The sequence below is a fragment of the Xyrauchen texanus genome, chromosome 26 (assembly GCF_025860055.1).
Source record: "Xyrauchen texanus isolate HMW12.3.18 chromosome 26, RBS_HiC_50CHRs, whole genome shotgun sequence".
Lineage (NCBI taxonomy): Eukaryota > Metazoa > Chordata > Actinopteri > Cypriniformes > Catostomidae > Xyrauchen > Xyrauchen texanus.
The window spans coordinates 22,540,025-22,555,366 of record NC_068301.1 but is presented as its reverse complement, the minus strand read 5'-3'; the positions used below and the strand labels follow the sequence as shown (position 1 = coordinate 22,555,366).

The 15,342-nt window shown below is 37.5% G+C and overlaps 1 protein-coding gene across 1 annotated transcript in view; it reads right to left on the bottom strand.

The window, feature by feature from the left end:
• The window catches only part of LOC127620393 (CUB and sushi domain-containing protein 2-like), a 441,823-nt gene that overhangs the window by 76,006 nt on the left and 350,475 nt on the right, over positions 1-15,342 (bottom strand). Inside the window, exons 42-45 of the mRNA XM_052093618.1 lie at positions 13,781-13,897; positions 9,498-9,707; positions 8,159-8,347; positions 215-392 (exon numbers count right to left, since the gene is read on the bottom strand). Coding sequence (XP_051949578.1) covers positions 215-392; positions 8,159-8,347; positions 9,498-9,707; positions 13,781-13,897 — 694 coding nt within the window. The remainder of the gene's footprint in view (positions 1-214; positions 393-8,158; positions 8,348-9,497; positions 9,708-13,780; positions 13,898-15,342) is intronic.

The window sequence follows — 15,342 nt, the reverse complement described above, 5'->3', positions numbered from 1 at the left end:
ACTTGTGCTAAGGCTGTGAGTCCTAACTGTGCATGCAGGCCTCAGGTGACTAGACCTGAATAACTCTCAGTAAAGGGGCTCATTAATTAAACGCCAGTCTGAATTAGCTATAAATGTGTTTACAGGAGACTGGCATAGAAGAAAAAGAAAGAAGGTGACAAGCAAAGGTGGAGGTGTAGACAGGATAATGACAACAGGAAGTCAGATCACTCACCAGACAGTGATGAAGTCTTGGGGGCCATGGACTTGCAGAAGGGTGAAATTAAGTTGAATGCCCAAGCCAGGTATTACTGTAATTAGCCAGCTACAGTCCGCAGAAGAGGGGTAGTCCTCTGGGTAACCAGGGGAGAAGATTGTGCCATTGTCTGATGTAATATTACCTCCACAGGGCACTATAAGACAAGAAAGAGGAATCAAACAGGAATTAGGTCTTGCTCTATGATTTGTCCCTTAACATATCGTGTAGGGCCCAAAGATCAAAGAAAGCCAGTCATGTGGTATCATCAAGAATGTTATTGCAAGATAAGGAGCCAAACCTTCCCCAGCTAGGGGCTTGTGAAGCAAGTGGGAACCCGGATAAGGGCAGAGCAACATGGATGAAAAGCCCCACTGGCTTCTAAAACATCACTCAGTCTTCCCAATAGTACACTTTCCTTGTCTGACATCTTAGAAATCCCTCTTGTAGCCAGTGCTTTGCATTTATATAGACGTGTCCATGTTTCTACTGATTCAAATGAGCCTTAGACATATGAAATCAAATCCCTTCCTGTCCCTGCTGATCCCACACTGCTGCTAGCCCGATTTAGAGGGGAAATAATCAATGTGATTCGGATGGCGGAATAAAGATAGGCCCCGAATTGTACGCACACATAAGGACAGTCATAATAGACTTTAGCTCCGACTGTACTCTCAGCAGTTTCTTGCACTGTCAAGGTCTCGCTATCCCCACTTCTTTCCCAAACTCGTCCCTATCATCTATCTTTCTACAATTCTTCCTGTGTTCCGTCCTTTTCCCTCATTTCCTCTCATCTCCGATGGCATCCTTTGAGCGGTGCCTATGTTAATCCCTGATGGCGTGTGCTCTTTCCCTGCAACTTACCTGCTAAATGAAGTATCGATCAGGGCATTGATTAAAAAAAAACTGTGCTATCAAGCATAAATGCATGGTGGCACAATCGATTGTTCCAAAACGTTGAGTGGTGAGTAGGAATGGGAGGATATGGGGCTGGAGTCAGAAGAGGCAGGAGGAACAGGGTTGGGAACCTATGCATGGGAGAGGAAATATATGTACATGACAGTGCACATAGGACTCTGGGTGCAAACTGTTAGTGGCAGAATGTGCAGGTGATGGCTGGGGCCGTAACTGGGGTATGTAAGAAAGACAAAGAAAAATGAAAAGACAGAAAAGGGCTTTTCACAATGCTTAACCCTGGATTATAATATTTTTTAAAACACACTTTTCATACTGAGCAAAGCAGTTTTTCACACCTTTGCCCCACTTTTGAGCTGCTAACATTGAATTGTGTACAGTGTACAAAGTGAAAAATTGCAGTGCTACAATGGAACAGCTGTTTAAGGAATATTTAACCCAATTAGCCAACATCTTATGGAGTTTTGTGCTCTTTGCCACAGTCGCCTTAAACTTGCTCACTGGGGGTCTAAATATAAATAAATATAAAGATTTTCTGCTTTGAAATTATGTGTGTTGTGAAAAGCGTTACACAAATACTTAACCTTCCTTCTATGGAACACAAAAGGGTACGTTAAAAAGACAGCCTCAGTCACCATTCACTTTCCTTGTTTGAAAAAAATTTAAGTGAATGGTGACCAAGATTATCATCCTGCCGATGATATTTTGTGTTCCATGGAAGAAAGTAATTCATAAATGTTTGGAACAATTAACATTTTTGGGTGAACTGTTTGTGAACATTCAGACACCTTCCACAACACTGTGGGAGGCATTTAAAAGTACATTTAAATATAAGGGCGCTCAGTAAAACCTAAACTGATGTGACAGAAAAATGTGTAATCAACGACTTTATACTTCATTCTATGAAAATAATTCCACTAGACCAGGAAAAGATGTTTTTTTAACCACTATATGATGATTTAAATAGTATACGGTATATGCAGTAGAAAATGCACAATCTATCTTGTTTACATTCTGAATTCATGACGCTAATGCACTGGCGCTATATGCGGCCATAATATGTGGTGATTTCATTCTGTTATTGTAATTCATGATGACAATTACACTACTGCAAAGATTGGTGTACACTAGAGTGTAAATGGGAAGAATATAGACAAAAGAATGATGATAAGAGGGGCATATCTTAATATGGGCAGATGTGTGAATAGCTTTCACTGCAGAAGGCACATGAGTGAAGCATCATATAAAAGAAAAGAGTGAATGGGCACTTGAGAGTATTTGAGTTGATTTCATTCCTTTGGTAGACTAATTAAACAACATCAACAACAACAACATCAACAAAAAACGTACTCTTGGAAAATGTCTCTACACGAACAATCGATCAGATGTAGGTACATTTTCAACAGCTCGCTAATTGCAAGTCTGTGTGTTCATGTTGACTGACTTTAACTGACTGAATGCAGTGAATGGGAAATAGCTGCAGGCCTCAAGGTATGTGGAACTCCAGGTCACACCTTTTGATGACATAGACCAATGGCAGTTACAAACCACTTAAATGAACACAAAAACAACTCCTTTATTTTTAATGCCGTAACAATTGTTAAGTATTTTGGGTATATATATATATATATACAGTGGGTACGGAAAGTATTCAGACCCCCTTAAATTTTTCACTCTTTGTTATATTGCAGCCATTTGCTAAAATCATTTAAGTTCATTTTTTTCCTCATTATTGTACACACAGCACCCCATATTGACAGAAAGACACAGAATTGTTGAAATGTTTGCACATTTATTAAAAAAGAAAAACTGAAATATCACATGGTCCTAAGTATTCAGACCCTTTGCTGTGACACTCATATATTTAACTCAGGTGCTGTCCATTTCTTCTGATCATCCTTGAGATGGTTCTACACCTTCAATTGAGTCCAGCTGTGTTTGATTATACTGATTGGACTTGATTAGGAAAGCCACACATCTGTCTATATAAGACCTTACAGCTCACAGTGCATGTCAGAGCAAATGAGAATCATGAGGTCAAAGGAACTGCCTGAAGAGCTCAGAGACAGAATTGTGGCAAGGCACAGATCTGGCCAAGGTTACAAAACAATTTCTGCTGCCCTTAAGGTTCATAAGAGCACAGTGGCCTCCATAATACTTAAATGGAAGACGTTTGGGACGACCAGAACCCTTCCTAGAGCTGGCCGTCTGGCCAAACTGAGCTATCGGGGGAGAACAGCCTTGTTGAGAGAGGTAAAGAAGAACCCAAAGATCACTGTGGCTGAGCTCCAGAGATGCAGTCGGGAGATGGGAGAAAGTTGTAGTAAGTCAACCATCACTGCAGCCATCCACCAGTCGGGGCTTTATGGCAGAGTGGCCTGACGGAAGCCTCTCCTCAGTGCACGACACATGAAAGCCCGCATGGAGTTTGCTAAAAAACACCTGAAGGACTCCAAGATGGTGATAAATAAGATTCTCTGGTCTGATGAGACCAAGATAGAACTTTTGGCCTTAATTCTAAGCGGTATGTGTGGAGAGAACCAGGCACTGCTCATCACCTGTCAAATACAGTCTCAACAGTGAAGCATGGTGGTGGCAGCATCATGCTGTGGGGGTGTTTTTCAGCTGCAGGGACAGGACGACTGGTTGCAATCGAGGGAAAGATGAATGCGGCCAAGTACAGGGATATCCTGGATGAAAACCTTCTCCAGAGTGCTCTGGACCTCAGACTGGGGTTCACCTTCCAACAAGACAATGACCCTAAGCACACCGCTAAAATAACGAAGGAGTAGCTTCACAACAACTCCGTGACTGTTCTTGAATGGCCCAGCCAGAGCCCTGACTTAAACCCAATTGAGCATCTCTGGAGAGACCTGAAAATGGCTGTCCACCAACGTTTACCATCCAACCTGACAGAACTGGAGAGGATCTGCAAGGAGGAATGGCAGAGGATACCCAAATCCAGATGTGAAAAACTTGTTGCATCTTTCACAAAAAGACTCATGGCTGTATTAGATCAAAAGGGTGCTTCTACTAAATACTGAACAAAGGGTCTGAATACTTAGGACCATGTGATATTTCAGTTTTTCTTTTTTAATAAATGTGCAAAAATGTCAAAAATTCTGTGTTTTTCTGTCAATATGGGGTGCTGTGTGTACAATAATGAGGAAAAAATTATTTTAGCAAATGGCTGCAATATAACAAAGAGTGAAAAATTTAAGGGGGTCAGAATACTTTCCGTACCCACTGTATATAGTGTGTGTGTGTGTGTGTGTGTGTGTGTGTGTATGTATGTGTATATATATATATATATATATATATATATATATATATATATATATATATATACACATACATAAACAATCGGCCAAAATTTGGGAATAATGTACAGCTTTTGCTGTTTCGGAACTAAATTGGTACTATAATTCACCAAAGTGGCATTTAACTGATCACAAAGTATAGTCAGGACATTACTGATGTAAAAAACAGCACCAACACTATTTAAAAAAAGTAATTTTTTATCAAATCTAGACAGGCCCCATTTACAGCAGCCATCACTCCAACACCTTATCCTTGAGTAATCATGCTAAATTGCTATTTTGGTACTATAAAATCACTTTACATTATTTAAAACACCGGTGAAAGCTATTTGGTTTGTTAAACTAGAGCTCATTGGCTTTGTTTTTGTTTTTGATTTGCCACAGTATGCAATAGACTGGCATATCTTACGGTCAATATTAGGTCAAAAATGGCAATAAAGAAACAGCTTTCTCTAAAAACTCATCAGTCAATCATTGTTTTGAGGAATAAAGGCTATCCAGTGCTTGAAATTGCCCCAAAAAACTGAAGATTTCATACAAAGGTGTACACTACAGTCTTCAAAGGACAACTGGCTCTAACAAGGACAGAAAGAGATGTGAAAGCCCAGATGTACAACTAAACAAGAGGATAAGTACATGAGAGTCTCTAGTTTGAGAAATAGATGCCTCACATGTCCTCAGCTGACAGCTTCATTGAATTCTACCCGCTCAACCGTGTTATGAGGCCTTATGAGAAGAATTACATAGAAAAAGCCACTTTTGAAACAGAAAAGCAAAAAGAAAAGTTTAGAGTGGGCAAAGAAACACAGACATTGGACAACAGATAATTGGAAAAGAGTTATAGATCTTAACCCCATTGAGCTTTTGTGGGATCAGCTAGATTGTAAGGTGCGTGAGAAGTGCTCGACAAGACAGCCACAACTATGGCAAGTGTTACAAGAAGCGTCGGGTGAAATGTCACCTGCATATCTGGACAAAGTGACAGCTAGAATACCAATGAACTGCAAAGCTTTCATTCCTGCTTGTGGGGGATTTTTTTTGGAGGATGAGAAATGTTTTTTTTTTTCCAGAAATTGTAATAGTAATTTTTCACATTATTAATGTCCAGACATACATTGTGAACAGTTGAATGCCACTTTGGTGAATAAATGTACCAATTTATTTCCATAAGAGCAAAATCTGTACATTATTCCAAACATTTGGCCGCCAGTGTATATATACAGTATATAGTATACAGCATATAATGCCAGAATTAGGCCTTTGCCCTTTTTCTTTCTTTCTTGGACCTTAGAAAACTTATCTTCTTGAAAAGTACTTTACAAGCCATCAAAGATTATATTCACCAGTTAAGTGTCCACTTAAGCTTTCCAAAATGGCTCTGTTGTACTCAAAGAGACTTACTAGCTGCATCTATGGTCTAGTAGCAAAATCACCTTCTCTGAACAAAAGAGTCACATCTTTCATCTTTCGTCTTGACAGTTTGCATATTACACAGTGTGGAGTTTTACTGTATCTATTCTTTCTTGTTTCTCTCAGAACACCAGCACCTCGAATACAAAAAATTTAATTTCACACTCTCTCTGCAAGAGTATTCTAACAAGGCCCAGATTGGTGCTAAATTGTTCATTGTGTGGATAATGGTATCCATCGAATGGATGAATAATATGTGTTCTGTTTCATTCCAGAGGCATTGTAAACACTACTGGATTATCGCAGTGCAAGCCAGACAGGTCGCAAGCATATACCAACAAAGTCACATAGTGACGTGCGCTGAGCCCTGGGGGTCATAAGACACAGTAGCTCAGCACTCTGCCCACAGTTACATGTGTAACTAGCATTTCGTTTTGTGGGTCTACCTGTGCAAAAACACTGGGCAAAGCAATGACACCTAAATGAGGCAGCAAGGATGTGAATGCTCAGTGCAGGAATGGATTGCCGATTGGGGCAGACTGGCCATAGGGAGAACTGGGACTAAGCTGAAATGAGCCGCCGCATTATGCAGAATGGGCCACAAAACATTACTGCGATATGCCAAAGGGGGCAGCGATATGCAGAAAAGGACAGCGACCCCAAAACAATGTAAAATCCTATGCCGATTTCTCTTCTCAGTCCAACCCTTCTCTGTTAGCTTCTTGAGTACCTCCCCAGAGCGCCTTTATTCCAACACCAGCATTCAGAGTCCCCTGTACATAAGCTACCTCATGACCTGCTGCATAATTAACTAATTTTATCAACTGAAAATAGCATGAGAATGTGGGTCAAGGATAAGTTGTATGAAAGAGAATCCTCTGCTCTTATTCCCATCATGCCCTCTGGAGGATGGGGGATGGTAGAAAGGAGCCCTTGAGTCTGTGGGGACGGTTTATTGTAAGGGGGCTGAATTTGCATTTATGTGCTGTTGACCTACCTGACCCCACATTCAAGACTGGAGTGATGATGGAAAGAATAAAACATTAATTTTAAATAAAATTGTGTCTTAATTTACTCACCCTTATGCTCTTCCAAACCCTTATGACTTTCTTCTGCGAAACACATACAGATGGATATCATGGGTCATCTTTTCAAAACAATAGCAGTGGATAGTGCCTCACTCCAAAAAATAAAAAAAGGATATCTTAAAAGTTGTCCATGTGATTCGTGTGTCATATTATTTGTGTGGGGCGGCTGACGCTAAGGTGGTAGAGCGGGTTGGCCTCTAATCGCAGGGTTAGCGGTTCGATTCCTGGCCCACATGCCGAAGTGTCCTTGGGCAAGTCACTGAACCACAAGTTGCTCCCAATGGCAGGCTAGCGCCTTGTATGGCAGCTCTGCCATCATTGGTGTGTGAGTGTGAATAGGTGATTGAGACACAGTGTAAAGCACTTTGGTAAACAGTAAGGTTAAATAAAAGGCACTATATAAGTGCAGACCATTTACCATTTATTTGTCTTCTGAAGAGATATGATTTTGTGAGAAACAACATTAAATTTAAGTAATATTTCACTGAAAATCTTGACTATCGTTGTGTGTTCATGAGTGCATTAGAACACCTTGTTGTGTGCTCATGCGTTGTTTTTAGCAAGATATTGGTCAAGATTTTTACTGGCCAATTATATTGTATGCCTGCAGAAGATTTGACATATGATGCACGAGTCAGATGGACTAGTTTGAGATATTTTTTTTTTAATCCTTTTTAAGCCTTTAAAGTGAATCTCTATCAATCTGCCATTGTATTGAAAAGATCTTCATTAAAGCATCTCCTATTTTTCCACATAAGAAAGTCATACAGATTTGAAACAACAAAGATTTTTACTTTAGGTGAAAAATTCCTTTAAGTTTTATAAAACTTAAAAATATTGAATTTATGTTGTATTGCAATAAATTAAAAACACGTGTGGAATTGCAGTGTTAATGTTACTATATATTTAAAGGTATTATTTAATACCATATAAAATCATAGTTACTATGCAAATATTCATACAGAGCTGCTTGCAATTACACATTATTATTGTTATTACTATGAGATTAATGATAATAACATGTAACACTTGTAGACTATTTAGATATACAAAAAGTCTTATAGGACGATATTTATTAAATCTGTCACATGAAACCAGGCTGCTTGGTAAATTAAACTGTCTGAACCCACTATGCAAATAAGCGCACCAGATGTTTACTGACTTAAGGGAGTAAATGGAGGGAATTGTACCTTCACAGCGAGGAAATGGATGATCCCAGTTGCGCGTTGTGCCGTGCTGACAGGTAAGAATGGAGTGCCCCATCAGTTGATACCCTGGATAGCACTCAAAGGAGATGGACTGGCCCACGTTGTAACCAGCCCCCACTACCACACCATAGTGAAACGGTTCAGGGTCAGGACACTCCTGAAGTTCATAAGCTGGGAAAGAGAGACATTTTGAGACAATGCAACATGACACATGAGGAAAAATGAATAATTAATTTTCAAGCCTTTTCAAACCCTCTACAGTTCATAAAAAGCATGTGATTCTGATATCTCCAAATATTCAATCTCTGAGCTTCAAGCATCAAATTCAAATTTGCTCTATGCCTTGACTCTGGAAATGACGCATGCAAACCATATGCATTAAATCAACTGATTGAGCAAAAATGATTGCTGTACAAAAACAATGCATTTGGAACTGCAAAAATATATAAAAACAAATGTAATCAAAGACCTTGAAATGACATATGTGGTCAGTTTAGCTCAGATAGACTTCCTCAGTTATGGAGACCTGAAACGTATGGCAACTCAGCTGCATTATTACTGTTTATTTAAAAATAATTATTATATATATAATATTTTAAAATAAACAAAGATTATTATTTTTTTTCCCATTATTTCTGCCTGGGTCTGAAACTATTATCAGAATGTTTGCGAAATTAATTTTCAAATCTCATATACTAAAAAGGATATAGGATGAGGCTTTCAGATGCAGAATGAATATTACTAAAGGAATTGATTTATATGGATCAGAGCATCTTTTGTGGGAGTTTGTGGCAAACTCTGCAAAAGTGTGTACTGCTGGATATAATGCTTGATTTATATGCTAATGTACATATAATTATGTAAATATTATTTCACAAGTCATTGCAATTCTGCAAAATGTCCTTGCATTACAGTACAAATTCCTCTAGCTTTCATGGATCTGTCTTTGAAGATAAAAAGGCCATTTCCACGACACTCATTGCATTTTGATTTCGCTCATTGGACTCATATTTTGCATTGGTTTCTAAGGAAATAACTGACATCAGCAGCATTTGATACCTGATTGATTTTATGAACAGTCTCACAGAGCCAGGGTTATTACAGTGTTTACTCGTTATCTTGACTGATTGTCTTGGCAAGGTATTGAAAGTGACATTCAAAGATAAATGTGCAACAGAAAAAGAGGAACTGCAACAACAATGCTAAATACAACATCGAGTGGTCTGGAGAGTGATGCACTTGTGTTGTTTAGTATTCAATACATGTTCAATTCTCAATAACGTCTTTTGACCTTATTTTTCTTTTTTGTTCGTTTCCTTACCCTGATAATCAAATCTGAAGCCAGGCTTATTCTGCGAGTGATCGCTATGGAAATATATTGTGGTCTCATGGGAGGTGGATAGAAGAGAGGGTGGTATGTCCTGCCCACTAAATCTGCCAATCACAGTGCTGGTGTCGAAAGGCCCATTCCTAATTTCCAGGAAATCATGGTTGGCCTCGGTGGAAAAGTTGAGGAATTGCACATGAGCTCCTGTTTGGATAACAAAAAATAAAAAATTGTAAAATAACAGGATTTATTCAGTAACAAATCAGTTAATCTAAAAGTTCTAAGCAACTCTAAGGCCCTTTTAACATTTAAAACAACAACAACAACAACATTGAAGTATTAGTTTGATACTTCATGACTCATCAAAATTTTATGGGAACTGATTATTAAATTTACACTTGAATACATTGCTCACACATAATCCATTGAAAAAAATATATATATATATATATATTTACAGTATCATCTTTGTGAAGAAAATCTGCATTGTTTATAATTTTGATCCTTCATTCAAAACAATTCACAAATATCTATCCTTTAATTGAAGAAAAACAATTGAAAGAGGGGAAATATCTCATTATAAAATAAATATTTTTCTCCAAAACACATTGGCCACAATTATTGGCACCCCAAGAAATTCTTATGAGTTAAATATATGTGAAGTATATTCCCATTCATATTTACATTTTTTTAGTGCACCTGGCTGACTAGGAACATGAAATTGTTCAGCTACGACTACCTGTTTCACAGGGGAATAAATATGAGGTAACACAGGCCAAATTCCCTTAATCCGTGGGTTAGACTAAATAATATACACTGGCAGCCAAAAGTTTGGAATAAGGTACAGATTTTGATCTTATGGAAATAAATTGTGATCAGTTGAATGCCACTTTGGTGAATAAAAGTACCAATGTATAGTCAGAACATTAATAACATGAGAAATTACTATTACAATTTGAAAAAATGAATTAACTTCTCAAACTACTTCAAAGAGTTCTCATCAAAAAATCCTCCACGTACAGCAATGACAGCTTTGCAGTTCATTGGCATTCTAGCTGTCAGTTTGTCCAGATATGCAGGTGACATTTCACCCCACACTTCCTGTAACACTTGTCATAGATGTGGCTGTGGCTGGACCTTACAGTCTAGCTGATCCCACAAAAGCTCAATGGGGTTAAGATCTATAACACTCTTTTCCAATTATCTTTTGTCCAATGTCTGTGTTTCTTTGCCCACTCTAACATTTAATTTTTTCTGTTTCAAAAGTGGCTTTGCACCCCTGAGTCTTCTCTTTACTGTTGTACATGAAACTGGATGTTGAGCGGGTAGAATTCAATGAAGCTGTCAGCTGAGGACATGTGATGCATTTATTTCTCAAACTAGAGACTCTGATGTACTTATCCTCTTGTTTAGTTGTACATCTGGGCTTTCACAGTTGTCCTTTGTATTTGAAGACTATAGTGCACACCTTTTGTATACATTTTGTTTGGCAATTTCAAACATTGTATAGCCTTCATTCCTCAAAACAATGATTGAATGACTAGAGAATGCTGTTTCTTTTTTTGCCATTTTTGACCTAATATTGACCTTAAGACATGCCAGTTTATTGCATACTGTGGCAACTCAAAAACAAAGACAATGTTAAGCTTAATTTAACAAACCAAATCGTTTTCAGCTGTGTTTGATATAATGGTAAGTCATTTTCTAGAACCAAATTAGCAATTTAGCATGATTACTCAAGGATAAGATTTTGAAGTGATGGGTGCTAATTTTTTACATCACTAATTTTTGATCAGTTGAATGCCACTTTGGTGAATAAAATTACCAATTTCTTTCCATAAGAGCAAAAACTGAACATTACTCCAAATGTTTGGCTGCCAGTGTAGTTCTGATGTGTGGTTCTTGAGCTTCACAAAATGGGAAGTGGCTATAAGAAAATAGCCAAAACATTGAAAATGCCAATTTCCACCATCAGCGCAATAATTAACGAGTTCCAATAAACTGGAGATCTTAAGAATCTGCCTGGAAACGGACATGTGTCTATATTGTCTCCATGCACAGTGAGGAGGATGGTTCAAGTGGCCAAAGAATCTCCAAGGTTCACAGCAGGAGAATTACAAAAATTAGTTATGTCTTGGGGTCAGAAAGTTTAAAAACAAATAAATAAATAAAAATCAGACATCACCAACATAACCACAAATTGTTTGGGAAGGTTTCAAGAGAAATGCCTGTGCTCTCATCCAATACCAAGCTCAAGCATCTTCAGTTTGCCAGACACTACTGGTTCTTCAAATGCGACCGGGTTCTATGGTCAGATGAAATAAAAAAGAGCTTTTTGGCAAACACCAGAGATGGGTTTGAGGCACACAGAGATGAAGTACCCAGTGTCCACGGTAAAATGTGATGCTGGATCTTTACTGTTGTGTGACTGTTTTTCTGCCAGAAGTCCTGGACATCTTGTTTGGATACGTGGCATCACAGACTCCTATCAAATACCAACAGATAAAAAATCTAAATCTGGCTGCCTCTGCCAGAAATCTTACAATGGGCAGTGGTTGGATCTTCCAGCAGGATAATGATCCAAAACAAACATCAAAATCAACACAAAAATGCTTCACTGACCACAAAATCAAGGTTCTGCCATGGCCTTCCCAGTCCCCTGACCTGAACCCCATAGAACATTTGTGGGGTGAACTGATGAGGAGAGTCCCTGAATTTTAAGGATCTTTAGAGATTCTGTATAGACGAATGGCCTCAGATCCCTTGCCAGGTGTTCTGAGAAGACTCAGAGATTATCTTGGCAAAGGGAGGTTGCAAATAGTATTGAATAAATGAATGCCAATAATTATGGCCAATGCGTTTAGAAGATTATTTTTTTTATTTATTTAATGAGATATTTTCCCTGTTTCAATTTTTTTACTTCAATTAAAGGTTAGATTTTTGTGATTTCTTTGAATGAAAGTTCAAATGGATAAACAATGCAGATTTGTTTTTCACAACCTTCTTTTCTCATATTTACCAAGGGTGCCAATATAATAACCTAAAGATAAGTAATGTGTACACACACACACACACACACACACACACACACACACACACACACACACATATATATATAATACTTATATTTAGGTTTTGAAACCTTCAATATACAACATTACATTAATGTTTTTATGCTATGGTTTCGCTATAGCAGTACATGCACGCCATTTATTAATTTGGATTTGTTTTAATGTATTGTTAATAATTATATTTAAGCAACATTAATATATTGCACAGCTGTCACATAAGATAATTCAGGCAAATATAAAATGTATGTCATCAGTTACGCATATTAAAGCCATACATCATTTTGTTACGAAACCTATATGAAATTATTTCTTCCGTAGAACACAAAAGGGGATGTTAGGCAGAATTACCATTCACTTTCATTCTATATATATATATATATATATATATATATATATATATATATATATATATATATATATTTATTCAATGAAATTCAAATTTTCCATCGAAAAAGTCAAACAGGTTTGGAACAACATGGAGTGAGAAAATTATACATTTTGGGAGAACTATGCCTTTAAGTGTCAATAATATCTGTATAATAGGAGTTGAATAATTCAGAGAAACATCTAAAAAATTGAAGGGCAAGTAATAAGTTATTATTTTCACACATTCACTACCAGTCAAAAGATTTGAAACACTTACTCATTCTTTATTATAATTTTTCCCCCACACATGGAACTATGGGAATTATGTTTTGACTAAACAAAATCCAAAATAAATCAAAACTGTGTTATATTTTAGCATCTTCAAAAAACCCTTTGCCTAGAATTTGCAGACATGTACTCTTGACATTTTCTCAAACAACTTCTTGAGGTATCACCCTGGGATGCTTTTTAAACAGTATTGAAGGAGTTCCCATCTATATTGGGTACATATTGGATGCTTTTCTTTATTATTTGGTCCAAGTCATCAATTTCAAAAACTTTTTTTTATTATAAAGAATTCAATTAATATGGTGGCACAATTATATTTTTGTTTACAAAACTAATTTCAAACATTTAAACAAACGCCTTCAGATCAAAATATATTTAAGATCATGAGAAACATTTCCGTCAAGTGTTTCACAACGTTTGAACGGTAGTGTAGCTCATTGAGGCTTCTGGAACCCTCAAAACAAAGGCAGTGAAGTAAACAGAACATAAGGGTTAATCTTAAACCAGGAAAGTCTTTTTAAAAACCATTTGTTAATTCTGCTGTGTCCTTACCATAACCAACTGGCAAGTAAATCCTCCAGGTGCAGTCACTGTTGCTAGGGTAGTTTCCTGGGAAACCAGGGCTAAGGATGGTGCCTTCCATCTCCTCTCTGATCCCCCCACACAGAGCTGTTGGGTAAGAAAAATGGTGGGAAAAGAAATAGAAACAATAATTTACAGGAAACACATACCGTGCCATAAACCAAACCTGCTGTGCTCAACATTCAACTACCTTTAATGGCCAATTCAACCAGATGACAGATGTCAAGCTACCATTACAGAATTATATGAGGCAACTGGATATTACCACTTCTTTAGATTGCTGGGAAAATACATTTGGCAGATGACAGAAAGTGACACTAATCTGCAAATTAACGTGTCTATTTTGGTTAGCTAAAATGATTTTTACTGTGGCTTCAAAATTAATTTTCCAAATCATAATATCCCTGAAGCAAACCAGTAGAGCAATGTGCTCACAGTTTTAACCGTCTTAGATTTAATCCCCAAGGAACACACATGCTCGCAAAACATATACACTAAATTAATTTAAAGTCGTATCGGATAAAATACATCTATTTTAAATATCGTATGCAACAATAGCATGATTTTAGGGCTAATTTGCATTATTGCATGGAAAAAGGAGAATGTAAACATGCATTGTGACATCCAAGATTGCCTGAGTGGGCTACAAGTCGATTGCTGTTTTCCGTTGCTTGGTTATCACCCACCTTGTGCATTGACCATAAAAGCTTTGTGCTAAAGAAAGAAATGTAACACATTAGCTTTCTATTGACATCATAGAGCGAACAAGTCTTTAATTTATTAAAAGGCCAATTCACTTCCCAAAGCTATCAAAGGCCTCTTGAGTACCCCTGTAGCCTTCAATCTTCTTCTCATATCAGTGAAAACGCACATTCGGTTCCATCCTCCTCTCAAGGCTTTGAGTCTAAACTACTGATTGATTCAAATATCACACTGATTAAAGCCCTGGCTTTGGATTCAAAGAGGCTCTATGGATGTGCCGAGAAGCCCTACAAAGCAACAGATTCTAAATGGAGTCTATATAGAGTGGAGGGGTTAAAAATGTGCTCTGCACCAATGAAAAAGCAGCAGATGACTGTCAAAGCCATGAAATATCCCAAGAGCGCATCCAGGATCCAGAATGTACTTTTTTGCATCACCTTCCAATGGTGAGTGTATTGATTAATCAGATCACAAATATTTCTTACTGGACATAAAACTGCATTATTTTTTATTGAAATATATTTCAATTTGTTTTTTTATTTTTATCCTCTTGAAAATGTGATTATTTTATAGTCCTTTTCTTGCTTTTTTGTGACAAACTACACAGGTAGTTTGCAGCAGCATATACGAGCTAGACTTCGTCTCTCTGTAAAACAAATGCTTTTATTTGACAGTTTACATGTCTTTGCCATTGCTTACTTCAGTGAGGGGCAGATTCTCATACTCACAATTTTATTTAAACCATGTATTATGTTGCAGTTGCTTATAAAGTTACTGTACACTGGCAAATACCTCAGATTCATTTACTCCAATTTGGTGCTGAACATTGG